This window comes from Symphalangus syndactylus, chromosome 15 (genome assembly GCF_028878055.3).
Source record: "Symphalangus syndactylus isolate Jambi chromosome 15, NHGRI_mSymSyn1-v2.1_pri, whole genome shotgun sequence".
Lineage (NCBI taxonomy): Eukaryota > Metazoa > Chordata > Mammalia > Primates > Hylobatidae > Symphalangus > Symphalangus syndactylus.
This window is the reverse complement of record NC_072437.2, coordinates 85798911-85818168: the sequence shown is the minus strand read 5'-3', so window position 1 is coordinate 85818168 and position 19258 is coordinate 85798911. Positions and strand designations below refer to the sequence as shown.

The 19258-nt window shown below is 39.4% G+C and overlaps 1 protein-coding gene across 9 annotated transcripts in view; it reads left to right on the top strand.

The window, feature by feature from the left end:
* Positions 1–240: 240 nt before the first annotated feature.
* MED4 (mediator complex subunit 4) overlaps positions 241–19258 on the top strand; it is an 80630-nt gene continuing 61612 nt past the window's right edge. For 7 of the 9 annotated variants that reach the window (XR_010116042.1, XM_063619156.1, XM_063619155.1 and 4 more), the window contains exons 1-7: positions 241–448; positions 5276–5342; positions 9257–9427; positions 12268–12325; positions 13971–14057; positions 15733–15864; positions 18397–18555. Coding sequence is in view for 7 of the 9 variants with exons in the window: in XM_063619156.1 (XP_063475226.1) it covers positions 324–448; positions 5276–5342; positions 9257–9427; positions 12268–12325; positions 13971–14057; positions 15733–15864; positions 18397–18555 (799 nt within the window). In the remaining 2 variants the exon portion in view is untranslated. Of the gene's footprint in view, positions 449–5275; positions 5343–9256; positions 9428–12267; positions 12326–13970; positions 14058–15732; positions 15865–18396; positions 19131–19258 lie in introns of those variants that run through there. The other 2 variants (XM_055244211.2, XR_010116043.1) reach the window with 2 other exon arrangements.

Sequence of the window (19258 nt, the reverse complement as noted above, 5' to 3'; positions counted from 1 at the left end):
AAAAGAAAAGAAAAGAAAAGAAAAGAAAAGAAAAGAAAAGAAAAGAAAAGAAAAGAAAAGACATTAGGCCCGGGAGAATCAGACTGCGTTGCCCCCCTTGTTCTCAGTTCAGCTATCGCTCCCAGGGTTTGGACCAGAAAGCCCTCGCCGGCCCAGCAGATGGCGCCGGTGCCCGCAGTGCACCTCCAGGCGCAAAGAGGGCGCTCTCGACAGGCCTCTTGTTCCTCTCCTGGGTGACTCTTCCGCCTTCCGAGCCCGCCTTCTCGCCACGCACCTGCGTCAGCGCGCTCTGCGCGTGCGCCGGCGGCAGGGCTGTGGGGAGAATGGCTGCGTCTTCGAGTGGTGAGAAGGAGAAGGAGCGGCTGGGAGGCGGTTTGGTAGTGGCGAGTGGTAACAGCACACGAGAGCGGCTGCTGTCTGCGCTTGAGGATTTGGAGGTCTTGTCTAGGTAATGCGGCGAGCCTGAGAGCCGGGCTGGAGCTGGGCCGGGGGACTGAACCCGGAGCCGGCCGGCCCTGCGTTTGTGCTCGTTCTCGGGGTTCGGCGGGGAGGGCCAGCTGGGGAGTTTCGGGTGCATGAGGGTCACGGACGTGGGGTCCGCAGCCCTCTGGCACTCTGGGCAGCGGTTTTTCCCGTTAGAGGGAATTTTAGTAATGATAAGAACTCGCGCTGTCTGAGCCCCTTCGTCCGCAGCCAGCCACTTAACATTTATGGAACGCCCCTTAGGTGCTAAGCATTGGGGAGACGGTAGTGAAGGGTAGGCTGGATGCCAGCTGTCGAGAGAGAGACAGATGTGTAAACTGGCTTGGGGCCTGTTTTTATTAGAGGGCTGCGCTGCGGGGTACTGAAGCACAGGAGCTAGGCACCTTTCCTGGTTGTAGTCAGGGCAGGCTCTCTGAAGAAAGGGCTGCTTGGGAAGCATGAGCTCGCCGAACTCACTAGGCAGCACAGGTAGATGGAACAGCAAGTCCAAAAAGCTTGGCTTGGTGGAGTTGCAAGTTGTTTAGAATGGTTGTGTGTCAGAGATAGCAGATGAAATTAGATGTCATTCTTCATCTTCTGTCACCTTTCATGATAAGTCTTTCAAGTTGAAGCCTTCGTTGACTCCCTTCCATTGACTTGGATGGTAAATTATCTTGGTTCTACCTCCTAAAATGTTGCTCAAATTTGCCCTCTCGTTCCTACCCGCCCCGCTGTTCATAACTACTTCTTAAATGTAGCCTCCCAAACAGTTTTAATTGCCTCATGCTTCTGTACTTTATCCCTTTATATTGGCCGATACCAGTTTTAAAAGGCATGTTATAGGCCGGGCGCGGTGGCTCACGCTTGTAATCCCAGCACTTTGGGAGGCCGAGGCGGGCGGATCACGAGGTCAGGAGATCGAGACCACGGTGAAACCCCGTCTCTACTAAAAAAAAAATACAAAAAAATTAGCCGGGCGTGGTGGCGGGCGCCTGTAGTCCCAGCTACTCGGAGAGGCTGAGGCGGGAGAATGGCGTGAACCCAGGAGGCGGAGCTTGCAGTGAGCCAAGACTGCGCCACTGCACTCCAGCCTGGACGACAGAGCGAGACTCCGTCTCAAAAAAAAAAAAAAAAAGGCATGTTATATCACTTTTCTGCAGAAAAATTATATAAAACCTACCTCATTGGTAGGTTTGCGTTGTCCAGTGAGGCAAAGTTCAAATTCTTTAGTCAGACTTCCACGTCTTCAGTGCCATTCCCAGTCTACCCCCGATTTGGTGAATGATTCATATATCCTTCAGAATCCAGCTCAAATGTCACTTTTTCTGTAGCCAACATTCTTTGACAGCTTTAGAATAAATCTTATATGTTGTATTTTAAAATATACCTGATATAATCAGCACTTTATCTTTGGTGTAAATTTAGTCCTTGCCATAGTATTGCTACCAAGTTACCAGGTCAGCACAATATTTAATGATGGAAGAAAACCCGAAAACACGTAGACACCAGAAATTAAATGGCTTATGTGTTTGATCCACTGTTTAAAATAAACTGTATTAGGGCCGGGTGCGGTGGCTTACGCCTGTAATCCCAGCACTTTGGGAGGCCAAGGCGGGCGGATCATTGGAACTTCTTCACAGAATGAAGCTGCTCTGGTGGTGTGACTGGCTTCCAGAAAAGTCTCATGTGTTCAGTCAGAGATATTTACGTGTACTGATTCTGTGATCTGTGAAGTTTGTCAGTCTCTGAATGTAATTTGTGTTTGGCTTGCATTTATGAAAATGAGAAGAAAATTCACGAATGTACCTTACATATTTTTAGGTTTAGCCTCTTGACTTTAAAAATAGTGGATTTATAACTTAGGATCTTTTTTTTTTCTATTAACCTGATTATATAGCCTTTCAGGATATTTATTACTTTGTAAAATGTAATGCAAGGAGATAGTCTTAAAAAGTTGAAACACAGGTTGTAGGCTAAACATTTTTCTTAACCCGTTTGTAACTCAAAACTCATTGTTCCACAGAACCATGTTGATAGGAGTCTTGAGTTTTCCACACCAGCCTGTTAATTCTGTTTACCTGAAAAGTGTATTACCACTAATAATGTAGGCTCCAACCCCTATGGAAATTTTATTTCTATGGGGAATTGTGTCTGGATTCTAATGCAGTATGCCGGGAATGCACCTTCTTTTTAGCAGGACAGGGCTCTTGAGTGTGGGGCTTCCTTTGGCCTCTTTTTCACAACTGGGGAGGACAGAGGTTTCTATTTTGTCCTGGGCTGTTACAGAACATGACTAAGTCTTAGAGACTTCTACCTCACCTCTGCTCCTGTGCCTAAGGCAAGCCTTGTAAAGCCTTCTGTGGACTCACACTCCCAGGTTTGCAAGAACAGAGGAAGGCTTATCCCACATCTCCTACCATAGCCCCACTCCAGTCAGCACCACCCCTGCCCCACCTGAAACCAGCTTTTACTTAGACCGGAGGTTCTCAACCGTCTATGTCTCACTTGTGGTGTACACTAAAAAGTTTACTTACCGTGCTGTTTTCATACACTGTTGATCCATCAGCAAGTTCTGTTAGCTCTACCTCCAAAAGAGATCTGAAATCTGTCCACGTTTCTCCCATCACCATTACTAAGTCCTGGAGGCTATGACCTAGTCAAAACCAGTGTCATTTTTTGCCTGGAACACTACAAAAACCACCTAACTTACTTCCTGTTCTGGCCCTCTTACAGTCTATTTACCAAATCGCTCAGCAGTTTTTAAAAGTATAAATCAGGTCATGCCATTTCCCTGTTTAAAATAATCCAGTGCCTTCTCATTGCATTTAGAATGAAACACTAGGCCGGGCGCAGTGGCTCATGCCTGTAATCCCAGCACTTTGGGAGGCCGAGGCCGGCAGATCACCTGAGGTCGGGAGTTCGAGACCAGCCTGACCAACACGGAGAAACCCCATCTGTACTAAAAAAAAATACAAAATTAGCCAGGCGTGGTGGCACATACCTGTAATCCCAGCTGCTAGGGAGGCTGAGGCAGGAGAATCGCTTGAACCCGGGAGGTGGAGGTTGCAGTGAGCCGAGATCGCGCCATTGCACTCCAGCATGGGCAACAAGAGCAAAACTCCATCTGAAAAAATAAAAAATAAAAAAAGAATGAAACACTAATCTTTACCGTAACTATAAGGCCCTACGTAATCTCACCCCTAGCCACCTGGCTGCTACATCCTCACTTTGCTTTCCTCTCCCCATTGTACCAGGCCCTGGCTACACCTCCTCAGATCCATCTTTGGGGCACTGAACTATCTGTGTCTTCTACTGCGCTCTTTCCTTCAAGACATCTTGGCTGACTTCTCTCATTTAAACCGTGTCTTATGTCAAAGCTGTGCCCTTAGGAAGACCTTCTCTGACCACCCTATTGAAGTAGCCAACCCACTCCCCCAATAGTCTCTAATAAAACATTGCTTTATTTCCTTCTCAACCCTTATCACTCTAGTTTTATTTCTTCTCTTAGTTCTTCTTGTCTCTTGTATTATAATTTAAGTGCCATTGTTGACTTTGATACCCCAAGTATCTAGAAAGTGCCTGGCACATAATAGGCACTCAATAAATATTTGACAAATTAGTGAATAAATGAAGACTTTGCATTCTTATATCTACTTTTTTCATTCATTGATTAATTCATAAATAATGGTATGGGGAAGTAGTAGTAGGAAGGGTTGGGTCTAGTTGACATGATCCAGAAAAATGATATGAGGCTAGTTGGAAGGAAGGTGGAAATTTGAAGGTAAAAATAGCCTGGTAGCCAGTGAGAAAGTACAAGCACTCAGTCTGATCAGAGCAGTGTCAGGTAGCTAGTTGTGAAGCTGCCCCTTCTGCATAATTTCTCAAAAGTCCCATCTATTAACAAGTTTGAAACTAATATATAAACATTACCTGCTGTACATTTTTCCCAATCTTATTTTCCTCATCAGATACTAATTTTCATATAGGGAAATTGTCATATTTATTAAATGAGCATTCTAAAAGGATATCATTTTATTATGTGTAAGGATCACTCTTAGTTGATAGATGTTTAATTTAAAAAATTCAAATAAAGTGGAGAATCATTAAAAAATGGTCCGTGCATCCCTTGTTTTATTTTACCTTAAAATATATAAACATATGTACATTCACTAATCATGTTATGTAAGGCAGGAGTCAGAAAACTTTTTCTGCGAAGGCCAGATAATAAATACTTTCGGGTTTATGGGCCATATAGTCTCTGCTGTAACAGCTCAACTCTGCTTCTGTATTGGGAACACTGCCATAGACAATTTGTATATTAATGGGCAGACTGTCTTAGGAAAATGTTATTTACAAAAACTGCAGATGTGCTGGATTTGGCCTGTACACCCCTAATGTATGAGTTTTTCTTGCATAAATCGCTCATAATGCATTGTCTCATCTAGATCAAATCAAAATGAGAACTTATCCTGTTATCAAGCAGTCTTAGGGCAGACCCTTAGTTTTTATGACTTTTCCCTGGTCCTTTCTTTATAGCTGTCCTTTGCAAGCCTCTGTGGAGTCTTTCCAAGCATTAGGCTTAGGTTTTTATAGAAAGAACTCTTTCTATTCACAATCGTATTTCATTGGCATTTAGGTAATAGCTATTTATATAATGATAGTATTGAGTAGAACTTTTATAAATAAGTTTGGTAACCAGCACAAGCGAGTCTTGGTGAGTTGCAGTTCACAGTCATAGTGGACTGTAGGGAGTAGCCCTAGATGTTCAGCATGCTGTGAAAGGGTTTTTGTTGTTGTTGGTTTTTTTTTTTAGGGAACTTATAGAAATGCTGGCAATTTCAAGAAACCAAAAGTTGTTACAGGCTGGAGAGGAAAACCAGGTAAGTGGCTTCTTTTTAAATTAATTAATTTCTCTTTGTTTTTTAATTAAAAGAAAAAAACTTGATTTCTGCAAGTTTCCTATTTATATTTACTTTGTGTGGGAACAGGAATATTGGATCCTTTTAAGTTATTAATTGAAACTTTAAAATTGGTATTTTCTTTGTATCATTTACTTAAGATAACAGTGTGCTTAAGAAGAATAGTTGCCTAAGGGTTTAGCAGTATTTTATTATTTTTTCTTATAATTCTAGTTACACTTACATGTTTATTTATTTTTGTCCTTTGAATTAACCAAGAAAGGCTTGTTGTATGGAGATTACAACAATATTTAGAATCAAAAGTTAATGCTCAAAAACTTAACCCTGTATTGTATGTATAGTTCCCTAATGCAACTTGAACATGAGGGGAAGTAAAAGAGCATACAACTCTTATTAGACATTGCCTTATAGGTGTGAAAGTATGGGCAGTTTTTATTTGCTCACTTTTCTGTGCTTTCTAATTTTCCATGGTGGGTGAACAGACTTTTTTTCCTGATTCAGAAATTTTTTAGAGGTAAGAGGATAAATTTTGTATTATGTTTTTGGCACAATTAATTTTTTCTTTTTTGAGACAGATTCTCGCTCTGTAGCCCAGGCTAGAGTGCAGTGGCATGATGACTGCTCACTGCAGCCTCAACCTACTGGACTCAAGCGATCTCCCACTTATCCTCACCGGTATCTGGGACTATAGGCATGCACTATAATGCCTTGCTAATTTAAAAGAAATTTTTTTTTTGGTAGAGACATGGTCTCACTGTGTTGCCCAGGCCAGTCTTGAACTGTCTTGAACTCCTGCCCTCAAGGGATCCTCCCCACCTTGGCCTACCAAAGTGCTAGGACTACAGGCATGAGCCACCATAGCTGGCCAAAAAAAAATGTTTAAGAGAAAATGAATGGAGAGGATTAACCTTTCTAAAGAAGATGTAAAGGAGAAGAGGAGACAGTAATACATCTTTTGTCTGCGTCATTATCTTAGTTCTATTTTATGTTTTGAGGGCAGGGAAATCTGACAGACTGAATAGAAAAGTGTCAGTGAGCCTCAGTAGGGGAGGAGGGGATCCAGATGAGGCCACAAGCTAGGAAAAACAGCTAACCTTAGGGGTAGTAAGGTTTTTGTTTTGTTTTTTTCAAAAAAGAAAGAGGCTAGAGATAAATATGTTAGTAGAAGACTACTAGTCTCTCAGGTACTCTGTTAATACCCGTGGGATTAAATAGGAGTTTATACAAAATGTGCAAGAAGTAAAATGCAAGGCTTGACTTTATTTGATAGACACTTATTAAATGCTTGCTATGAGCCAGGCACACAGATTATTCAGAAGGCGATAATTAAGACCTATAATCAGCACTGACCTTTCTTGTACTTTTTAAAGAGTAGCAATTTTGTGAATTGTATCTTGTACTTAGTACTGTGGAATCCTATGTAATTTTCATTGAAACTGTTAATATTAGAGAGGGATGTGCCCATTGGAAAATTTTCTAGCCACCATTTTATTTGGATATTTATAATTTTATATAGCATTTTAGAATTAGAAAGGATCTTAACGATGTTCAGTTCAACCTCCTGTGAGACTGAGCTCCAGGGTGGACGGATGAGCTAGAGGTTAATGGTGAGTGGAACCAGAACCTAGGTCTTCTGACTTTAGCTGAATAATTTTTTTCTACTGAACAATAAGATCTGAAGAGAATATTTTTTACTCATGGGTAGTGTACAAATTAATTCAACCTGTGTAAACTTCTTGAAAGTTGTCAGGGAACTACTGTGTACTAGCTTTCATAATACAGCTTTTATAGAAATGGAAACCTAGCTTTCTCCTACGATGTGGGAGGAATGAGGATTAGAAGTCTATTAAATACATAGAATATACTTTACTTTTTACAGAAAAAAGCTTTCTATTGTTATTTAAAATACTCTTAATATTTGGCAGTTTGTAGCTCAGTCTTTTGTCTATTTTATTAGAATTCCTATAAAATGAGAGGAACTTCATGTCAAAAGGAACTTGAAGAGGCATACCTGTACTTTTTAGTCTTCAACAAATTTTTAAAAATAGTTTTAAAATTGATTCTGAATTTTGATAGCTATTTTCTTTCTGAAGTAGTATTCTCTACTTAGCACAGTAAAGTAAGGATATTTAGACTAGACTTGCATCTTAATTCTGTACTCGGGTGGTGATCGTAATAACTAGCCTTTGCTGAACTCTTCCTGTATGTACTTGAAGTGCATTATATCATGAATCCTCACAATAGCTTCATGTAATGGCTATTATTAATATTATATTCCTTTTCCTATTAAGAACACAGGCTCAGAGAGGCTGGTAACTTTCCCTGTGTCACACAGCTAGCAGATGGAGGACTAGAGATATGAACCCCCAGACTTTCTATTTTGTGTGTTTTATACTTCATGGTTTTTGCCATATCTGCATACCACTTGTTTGTTTACTGTTTTATGAAATCACTGTATTTTTTTTTTCTGAGACGAAGTCTCGCTCTGTCACCCAGGCTGGAGTGCAGTGGCGTGATCTGGGTTCACAGCAACCTCTGCCTCCTGGGTTCAAGCGATTCTTCTGCCTCAGCCTCCTGAGTAGCTGGGATTACAGGCGTGTGCCACCACCCCCGGCTAATTTTTATATTTTTAGTAGAGATGAGGTTTCACCATGTTGGTCAGGCTGGTCTCAAACTCCTGACCTCATGATCCGCCTACCTCGGCCTCCCAAAGTGCTGGGATTACAGACATGAGCCACTGCGCCTGGCTGAAATCACTGTATTTTTAAGATCATCTTCATCGTAAACAATACTGTGCATAAACTCAGAGTTTCAGTGTCTCAGTTTTTTCTAATATATATTAGCACAAATGTGTAAGTGTAAAAGTTTTTTTAAGTTCTTGGTGCCACCTAAAATCATCTCAAATACCAAATTTTGGGAGAACTTTCATTATATATATACATATATATATTTGAGATGGAGTTTCACTCTTGTTGCCCAGTCTGGAGTGCAATGGCGCGATCTCAGCTCACTGCAGCCTCTGCCTCCGGGTTCAAGCAATTCTCCTGCCTCAGCCTCCCGAGTACCTGGGATTGTAGGCATGCACCACCACACCCAGCTAATTTTATATTTTTAGTAGAGATGGGGTTTCTCCATGTTGGTCAGGCTGGTCTCGAACTTTTGACCTCTGGTGATTCGCATGCCTCGGCCTCCCAAAGTGCTAGGATTACAGGCGTGAGCCACCGTGCCTGGCCTATATTGTATTTTTAAGGATAAACTTTTTTTTTTTTTTTTTTTTTTTTGAGACAGAGTCTTACTCTATCACCCAGGCTGGAGTGCAGTGGCGTGATCTTGGCTCACTGCAACCTCCACCTCCCAGGTTCACACGATTCTCCTGCCTCAGCCTGCTGAGTAACTGGGATTTTAGGCGCCACCACACCCAACTAATTATTGTATTTTTAGTAGAGATGGGGTTTCACCATGTTGGCCAGGCCAGTCTCGACCTCCTGACCTCAAGTGATCTGCCTGCCTCAGCCTCCCAAAGTTCTGGGATTACAGGCATGAGTCACTGTGCCCAGCCATAAGGATAAACTTTAAAATTGTGTCTTCCCTAGGAAATCACTAAACTTGCTCATGTTGCCATATTGCTAGTTCTGAAAGACTAGTTTTTATTTTGTTTTGTATGAAAGAATAGCTGAAAAAGTAGAAAAGTTTGATATTAATGTTTCCCAAAATAATCATAGGTAGGCTATTTTTATTCTTAACAAGAATTAGGAATAACATTTTGAAGGTGTTGAAATTTATAGCCTAGCCAATTCAGTTATGGATTCTTCGTTTCATTGGAATGCAGCCTTTCAGTAGTCTGTTGTCTGATTTAATTGACTGTTATCTGACAGGTCCTGGAGTTGTTAATTCACCGAGATGGGGAATTTCAAGAACTAATGAAATTGGCAGTTAATCAGGGAAAAATTCATCATGAAATGCAAGTTTTAGAAAAAGAAGTAGAGAAGAGAGACAGTGATATTCAGCAATTACAAAAACAGCTAAAGGAAGCAGAACAAATACTGGTAAGTTGACAGAGGTTGGTTCTTAAGGTTAAAAAAGGATGTTGTTTAATCTGTTTCTGAAAAATCTGTTATCAAGATTTTGAAGAGCAGAAAACTAGACTTTCCAAGTCTAAAGGTGATATCTTGTCACTAACCATTGCCAGTGATTAAATGAAAAGCTATTGTCATTCTCTTTTTTACTTACTGTTTTCAGATAGTCTACATTACTTGTGAGCCACATTTTCATTTGCTTAAAGATTTTACAGTATTGAATTATAGAAATGGAAAGTTTTACTTTTATCCTGGTCTGATGTAAATTTTAATTATCAGTAGTCTAAATCTCTTTTTTTTTTGGTCTCTGATCCTTAGGATAAAAATCAGGGAAATTTTTCATTTTTTATATCTTTTGAAATCAGTAAAAATATATACACATTTTATAAATTGATTAAAATTTACATTAATTTAGTCATTCATCCGCATCTAGGTAGGATTTGGACATATATCAAGGATCCTAGTTTTCCCTCTGCTGTTCTTGGCTACTATTTCAAAGAGGCAATTTATTTGCTATTATTTGCCCAGTTACTTCACTAAATACTAACTAATATAACATGATAGTATTGCAGAAATAGCTGAGCTTGATTCTCATGTCGACCAGACATTGCTGGCATCCTTACCACTGATGAATCTCTTAACAAATGTGTTGAAATGAGCTCCAGTAACTAGAAGCCTGGGCAGTTCAGGGTAAATTAATACCCCTACTAAGGAAACAACTCACTAGTAAATAGTTTTTAAAAATATATTAAAATCAGGCCGGGTGTGGTGGCTCATGCCTGTAATCCCAGCACTTTGGGAGGCCAAGGCAGGCGAATCACGAGGTCAGTCTGTGATTGAGACCAGTCTCAGTTCGAGACCAGTCTGGCCAACATAGTGAAACCCTGTCTCTATTACAAATACAAAAAGTTAGCCAGATGTGGTGGTGTGTGCCTGTAATCCCAGCTACTCAGGAGACTGAGACAGGAGAATTGCGTGAACCTGGGAGGCATAGGTTGCAGTGAGCTGAGATCGCGCCATTGCATTCCAGCCCAGGCAACAGTACAAGACTCTCAAAAAAAAAAAAAAAAAAAATTAGCCGGGCATGGTGGCTCACACTTGTAATCCCAGCACTTTGGGAGGCCAAAGTGGGCAGATCACCTGAGGTCAGGAGTTCAAGATTAGCCTAGTCAACATGGTGAAATCCATCTCTACTAAAAATCCAAAAAAACTTAGCTGGGCATGGTGGTTCATGCCTGTAATCTCAGGTACTTGGGAGGCTGAGGCAGGAGAATCTCTTGAACCCGGGAGGCAGAGGTTGCAGTGAACTGGGATCGCGCCACTGCACTCCAGCCTGGGCGACAGAGGGAGACTCTGTCTCAAAATATATTATTTATATGTTTATATATATTATATATATTAAAATCTGTAAATATAGATATAAAAAAAATCCTTATGTATGTAATACTTGCTTATCAAACAAAATTCAGAAAATACAGAAAAATGGAAAGAAGAGGGAAAAAACTGCCTTTAGTTCAGCTGTGGAAAGAATGCCACTAATCATAGTTTGGTCTATTTCCTTTGAGTCTCAGGTGTATTCGTTTTTTAGCTTATTGTAGTTAGCAGGATACTAACAGACTTTCAATTACTGTTTATTGAAACTTAAGCATTTTTCATATAATTGTATCCACTTTGTTTGATTTTCCCACTTTGTGTTATAAATAATTAAAGACAGTGAACACAGGACCATAAAACTGAATTTCATGACTTAAATAGTAGTAACTAACATTGATTGAGCACTTAGGCACCAGGCCCTGTGCCTTGCATTTTATATGCATTACTTCCATCTTCATAACAGTTTATATAAAGTCAGTGTCATCATTTAGAGGAAGAAACCAATACTTTAATAACTAACTTGCCCATGGAGGCTAAAAAGTAGATTGAATTTAAACCTTGATCTCTCTGACTCCATACTCTTTTTTTTTTTTTTTTTTTTTTGAGACAGAGTCTTGCTCTATTGCCCAGGCCAGAGTGCAGTGGCTCAATCTTGGCTCACTGCAACCTCTGCCTCCTAGGTTCAAGCGATTCTCCTGCCTCAGCCTCCCAAGTAGCTGAGATTATAGGCGTGTGTCACCACGCCCATATAAATTTTTTGTATTTTTAGTAGAGATGGGTTTTTACCATGTTGGTCAGGCTGGTCTCAGACTCCTGATCTCAAATGATCTGACTGCCTCGGCCTCCCAAAATACTGGGGTTACAGGTGTGAGCCAGTGTGCCTGGCCTGACTCCATACTCTTAACCACTGCGTCATAGTCGAAGATATGCGAATACTAGGTTAACTTCATTTTGTCCTTTAGTGTACCTGGGGGCTTGGAGGGAGTGTTTTTGTGATAAAGTCATTAAACATTGAGGTGATATATAAACAAATAAGAATATGAATTCAAGGTTGTATCTTCCAAACTAGGGGGAAAAAGGTATTTTATTCTTGAACTAGTTGCAAGAATAGGATGTTTTTGGGGTCATGCATAGTCTGGATGTCTTCTGTGTGTTTATGATAGAAGACTTGAAGAAAAAGACAATCCAATTTATGTTTTGTTTCTACAACTAATTTGTGAATGGGAGATTAGTTCATAAATATAATATTTCTTTCATTAAATATGACTGAAATAAATAATGTCAAGTGGTATTTCAGAACATTACAGATAAATTGTTGGGATTTCCAAGTTTCAAAGATTGTTATTGTAGGATAGAGGATCTTGTGAATTAAGCCAAAAACTAAGTTTGATATAGTTGAAGAATAAACCACATTTTTTTAATGTTGTTTAAATTAGGCAACAGCTGTTTACCAAGCAAAGGAGAAACTCAAGTCAATAGAAAAAGCAAGAAAAGGTTAGTATCATGGGAAGACCGAATGACCTGAAAAGTTAAGATTCTGGTTTCAAGAAACCAGTACAAGAGGATATTACTGATAATCATTTGCTGCTGTTGAAAAGATTCAATAAATTTTTATCGTAAAGTGTGTTATGTTCTAGCATTGTGCTAGGTGTTGTGAGGGAGGTAGAAGTATCACATCCTTTTTCAGATTATAAAAAGCAATTACTACAAGGCAGTTTATGGCTGTGTGCCCAAATGTACAGTAAAAACAGTTGAGTTTATAAAATTGGTGGGAGAGGGAAAGAGAAGTATGGGTTAGAAGTGGGATTTGTACCAAATCTTGAAGGCTAGGACAGAGAGAGTGAAAAGACATCCATTGGACAACTGAGCTGGGACTGAAACATCATCAAGTCAGAGCCAGACGTACATGAAGTCAGAGCCAGTTATAGCCTTGGCATATAAGCACATTTGGTGGTGCAGAGGCCCACGTGCCTTCCTGCCCTGCTGTCCCTTTTTCAGAGGCTTCTGTTAAATAGCTAATATTCTTTTTTTTTTTTTTTTTTTTTTTTTTTGAGATGGGAGTCTTGCTCTGTTGCCCAGGCTGGAGTGCAGTGGTGTGATCTCGGCGCACTGCAAGCTCCGCCTCCCGAGTTCATGCCATTCTCCTGCCTCAGCCTCCCGAGTAGCTGGGACTATAGGCACCTGCCACCACGCCCGGCTAATTTTTTGTATTTTTAGTAGAGACGGGGTTTCACTGTGTTTGCCAGGATGGTCTCTATCTCCTGACCTTGTGATCTGCCCACCTCGGCCTCCCAAAGTGCTGGGATTACAGGCATGAGCCACCGCGCCCAGCCAAATAGCCAATATTCTTTGGAGAGTTAGGTTAGGCTTCTGTAGCAAGAAACAAATCTCTAGGAGCAATGACTGAGGCTGGCTATTGACTTCTAGACCGTTGTTTGATTCTGTTTTTAATCTTCAAAAATTGTACACACATACACTTTGTTACGTTGAAACGGTATCTAAAGTTTGTAAAATGAAGTGTGTGGTTCTCACTTCTCAGAGGTAACTATTAATGTTTGGTATATGTCCTAGATTTTTTTTTCTAGCTCTGTGAGTATGTATATAATAAAAATACAAATACACATATGTACATATATTTTGAACAATCGGGTCATACCATACATATTATTCAGCAGTTTAGTTTTTTTTTTACCTAATGAATACATAGTAGACATCTTTCTATTTAGGTCTACTTAAGAGCCTTAGGGCATATTGATCAAACAGAGTGGTGTGAACTGTCTGCTCTGATTTCATAGCTTGAATGTCTTTGAGAAATGAAACACTGTTTTCTCTATTTGTGCTCACTATTGCTTTCAGAAGAGTAATGGTATTTAACGGTAGTTAATAATTGAGATTATTGAGTGCTGTCGTGCTGATCTCCGAAATTTGTTTATGTCAACTAATTTTTCTGGATTAGTGTCCTGTTTTTGGAGATTTAAGTTTATACTACATATGTAGGTATTGTTAAGGAAGGCGGGTGACTGAGATTATTTTATTTTCAAATAATTTAAAATTAAATACGACGTGTAACTTATAGATACATTTCTAAACTTGAATGTTTGTTAGACTACAGGTTATACTGTCCTCTTAACTCTTTCAGGTGCTATCTCCTCTGAAGAAATAATTAAGTATGCACATAGGATCAGTGCCAGTAATGCTGTATGTGCTCCACTGACCTGGGTTCCAGGTAAACATACTCGTCTTTTATACTAGATATATGTGGTTTTGAAGATTCTTAGGTGACTATGTACAGACATTGATTTAATTTAAAATGTATTTATCCTTAGAAACCTCTGCCACATATTTTCACATCTTTAATGGTTTATAGGTAATGATATAGGCCATGGTTTTTATAAATTCGGTTTTCTACGAAGCCATTGTTGCTAGGGACTTTGTTTCTTTCCTCTTTTGAAATAATAAATTGATAATTTTTTAAAGTACAAGATAATAATTGATGTTTCTAAAGCTTTGGATTTATATACCATTATATCAGGGCTGGCCAGAAGCAAACTCCTTAGGGCCATTAGGATTTCCACAAAGGTTCCAGCCTGAGAAAGACAATTCCAGTTCTCTTAGATGCTAAAGACAAAGTACTGTGCACCCAACAGTGAACACACAGGCTTGGAAAGAGCTGGGATAATTAGACAGCAAAAGAGAGGATCAAGCTGCAACTATATTGACAGTGGATGAAACATAAAACAGGAGACGTAAGGTAGCAGCCTTATTGGAGGAAGGGGAAATATTAATAGTTATCTCCAGTTCAGTAACTTCTGAAGGTGCTATGTTACCATGCTGAAAGCACTAAGGGTGATTGTAATTTTGGGGATAAGTAATCTGCAGTTGGTGAGATGTGCCCAAAAGGTCAATCCAAATCTGGTCTTTTTGTCAACCACATACTGCTATTTACTGTGCTTTCATGTTTGGGATGGACATTACCTGCTCCTGCTATTTCGCCACTTACAGGAATTAGTTTCTGAATTACAAGATCAAAGAGGTTGGTTAGAAAAAGGTTTTATCTTAGACAAGGTGGCATGAGGAAAAAAAAAAGTAAAACAAAAAGATGAAAAATTAAAAAAAAAAGATTTTAAATTGAGACAGTCCTTCTGTTAAACATTCCAGTCCTTTCTGTCTTATAAGTGTCATGATTTTTTTCTCCCTTGCAGCATAATCATTGTCATTTTCTTGCTAGAAAATACGGTTAAGTTTGAATAATTGAGATTATTATAATTCTCTTAAGTTGTCATCTGGAATGTTTACTAAAAAATGACATCTCATTTTTTTAAAGTATAGAAAATAGTATATTCTTGGGAAGATTCAGAAAAGAAATTAAAATGCGTGTATTTTAAAAAGTAATATGCTATTAATAACAATTTATAAGGTGACTTTTATATTTCTTTCTTTTCTTTTTTTTCTTTCTTTTTTTTTTTTTTTTTTTTTTTTTGAGACAGGGTCTTGCTCTGCGGCCCAGGCTAGAGTGCAGTGGCGCAATCTCAGCTCACTGCAATCTCCACCTCCCGGGTTCAAGCGATTCTTCTGCCTCAGCCTCCCGAGTAGCTGGGATTATAGGTGCGTGCCACCACGCCTGACTAATTTTCTTATTTTTAGTAGAGACAGGGTTTCATCATGTTGGCCAGGCTGGTCTTGAACTCCTGACTTCAGGTGATCTGCCCACCTCGGCCTCACAAAGTGTTGGGATTACAGGCGTGAGCCACCGCACCCGGCCAGATGACTTTTATATTTCAAAATTGAAAATGTAGCCTGAACTTTTCAGCGTAAACCAAGGAAAATGAGTATGTCAAAGAACATATTAAAATTTATTTTTTAAAATATGATTGAATTAAATGCAGTCTTTATTGTTTTAGGGGACCCCCGGAGACCCTACCCAACTGATTTAGAGATGAGAAGTGGGTTACTGGGTCAGATGAACAATCCTTCCACTAATGGCGTGAATGGCCATTTACCAGGAGATGCACTCGCAGCAGGAAGATTGCCAGGTAATGTTAAGCCGAAGAGTGTTTTCAAACAGATCAAGGTTTTCCAGAGATGACAAGGTTGGAGTATCTGGTGGTAAAGCAAGTTTGAGATTCCCGACACAATTTTTTTTTTTTGTAAATTTGAGACAGTCTTGTTGTATCGCCCAGGCTGGAGTGCGTTGGCGCAATCTCGGCTCCCGGTTTCAAGTGATTCTTGTGCCTCAGCCTCCCGAGTAGCTGGGATTACAGGCGTGTCCCACCAGGCCTGGCTAATTGTTGTATTTTTAGTGGATATGGGGTTTCGCCTGTTGGCCAGGCTGGTCTTGAACTCCTGACCCCAAGCAGTTGCCTGCCTCAGCCTCCCAAAGTACTGGAATTACAGGTGTAAGCCAGTATGCCTGGCTCTCAGACCCAGTTCATTGTAATAGCTGGATTCTTTGCTGGTTTATTCTGCTCTCTAAAGATTCTCCTTGAGGGAGGTATGAAATCAGAACAAGCTACCTTTCTCTTATTTGTAAATATTACACTGTCTTCCTCAGGCATTTGGCCTCTCTTTTTAAATTATTGCTCTAAACATAGCTTTTTTATAATTGTGAAACATGCTATGTAAATAGAGTACGATAGTTTACGGAATAAAGTGAACGAACTCCTGAACAACCCCCAAGTTAACAAAATGAACAACAATAGCTTTTTATAAATTTTTATAACTTTATAAAATAGTATTTCTGTGAGACCCAGTTCATTCTGAGCTTCAGTTTTCCTCAAGTTTTTCATGGGTTTGTGCTGTTTTTATATATATTTATTTTATATTATTTCTCATCTTTTATAGTTTGTAGGTGACTTTTGATGTGGTAGAACATTTGGGAAGTAGAAAAAGGCATTTAAAAAAGGAAAAAAAAATACCTTTTCTGAGGCAGTCACTTTAAATATTTGAGCCTGTTTCCTTTTTTCCCCTGTATATCTTTTGCTGAATGTTACATCATAAGGCTGTCCATGTGTCATTAATAATGCTTTGTATGCATCATTTTTGTTAGCTACCTAAGGTACAATCGGGGGAACTCAACTGTGATATCCTTGGATATCACCTCATATTCCTCGTGTTTTAAAAGTACAGGAAAAACAGATATGGGGAGTGAGTAACTGCCACATTTTGGACCAAGGAAGGGACAGACCTAGAAACAGTCTTCCCCAGCCCCATCCCAAGGCCGATACTCTCATATCATGGTGCTGTCATTGGAGAGGGTGTAGTGTAATTGTGGCCCACTCGATGGCAGAGAAGTTAGATGAGGCGTCAGAGGCCAGAGCTGGCAAGCAGGAAATTACCCACTGGGGTTCCAGCTTGCTGGGAAGCTGTCCTTTGGGATTCTGGTGAAACCTGCTAGGAAACCACCTTTAGAGACGCCACTGAAAGTTGCTGTGGTGAACACCACTCAATGTCCTGCACACCAACCAGGCATCACAGCAGTAAAGGAAACAAAACCACCCGATCCAGGAAGTGAAACTTGTTTGCCAGTGGAGTCCCACCTGTGCCCTCTACTGACAAAACTTAATTGTGGCAGCTGGCAAAGGAGAAATGGTTTCAGGGGCCAGAGAGAAGGGTAAATTTGAAGCTAACTGGCATACCTTTCTAGTTAATACCATAACTCTTTCTTTTAACCCTTTAAAAATCTGCCTTCTTTCTTTGAGTCTTGAACTATACCTGTTTATGTGCTCTGTCCCTTTGCTTCGGAAATACAGACTTTAAATGTGACTTGGGCACTTTTTTGTAAGGTATTTCATATGCATACATTGCTAATCAAACCCTCTTTGATGAGAGTCATTTACAATAGCAGTTCCTCTATCAAGAAATCATTCAAATCTATTATAATACTAAAGTACCTATTACTTGTTTATAATATGTAGAATAATCTACATAACCTAGTATACATAAGTATGTATTATATATGCATATAATAGATACATAGATACAGGAAAAATTTGTAATTATAAATGTCTTACCAAAGAAGAATTATGTCAGCTGACTAAATAGTTTCTTACAGAGTAGTATGATTTTTTAAAAAAAAGTCCCCAGTTGCTAAAATACCATACTTTTCCTTGATAAATTTGATTTTTATTAATTTGGACAAATGTGTATTTTTTTCCTAGTCTTAAAAAAATTGGCACAATAGCTTATGCCTGTAATCCTAACACTTTGGGAGGCTGAGGTAGGAGGATAGCTTGAGCCCAGGAGTTGGAGACCAGCCTGGTTAACATAGTGAGACCTCATCTCTACAAAAACTTCAAAAAGTACTCAAGCGTGGTGGTGCATACCTGTAACCCAGTTACTCAGGAGGCTGAGGCAGGAGGATTGCTTGAGCCTAGGTCACGGCTGCAGTGATGTGTTCATGCCACTACACTCAAGCCTGGGTGACAGAATGAGACCCTGTCTCAATAAAAGAAGAGAAAAAACTAAAATTAAAAAAAAAAACTTCAAATTGTTGCATAAAGGGGAAAATAAGAACTAGATTAATTACAAATAGAGCTGTTCTTATCTATGCTTCTTTTTTTCTCCAGATGTCCTTGCTCCACAGTATCCATGGCAGTCAAATGACATGTCGATGAATATGTTACCACCAAATCATAGTAGTGACTTTTTGTTGGAACCTCCTGGGCATAATAAAGAAAATGAAGATGATGTAGAGATTATGTCAACGGACTCCTCAAGCAGTAGTAGTGAGTCTGATTGAAAAACCGTTAAAGACAATATACAGAATTGAATACTGTAGAATTCTGTTTCTTTAACAGTAGCAGGGAAATGTAAACTACAGGTGACAAAGAATAACCGGGTAAACACTGGCTTTGGTAGAATTGTGCAGTCATTAAAAGTCAAAATGAACTTTCTTTTTAAAGCCAAAGATTATAGTTTTTAGTTTTAAGCCACTAGGTAGATATTTAGGGGAACAGTCAAAATTTACTGTTGAAAAAGCAGTTGCTATGTGCTGTCTTACCCTGTTCTGTTCCAGTTGTGCTGGATTTGTACATAGCTCTTCTAGAAATAGAGTTGAGGGAAATTATCCACGTACATATCACTAATAGCCTTCTTGGAATTATTTAGAAAAGCATTTTTAAACTGGCAGTGGATGACTGAATAGGCATCATATTTCTTTTTGTGTGTCATTTAAAAGTAACAAAAACTCCCATTTAACAGTAAAGGCTCTTGGCTTCTGTTGGAGGATTGGGAAATTGTCTCAATTTGTACAGTTTGTAATTATTGTAATTTTTGTAAATAAATTTGTTTGTACATTGTATGCTTTTTTTAGTTTAAATATACTGTCAGTGTAGATAGGAAATTATTTCTGTAAATCCAGTTGCATTTTATAATAGTTGAGTGACTAATTGAATTGAAACCTATTACAACTAATAGGTTTCTCAAAGG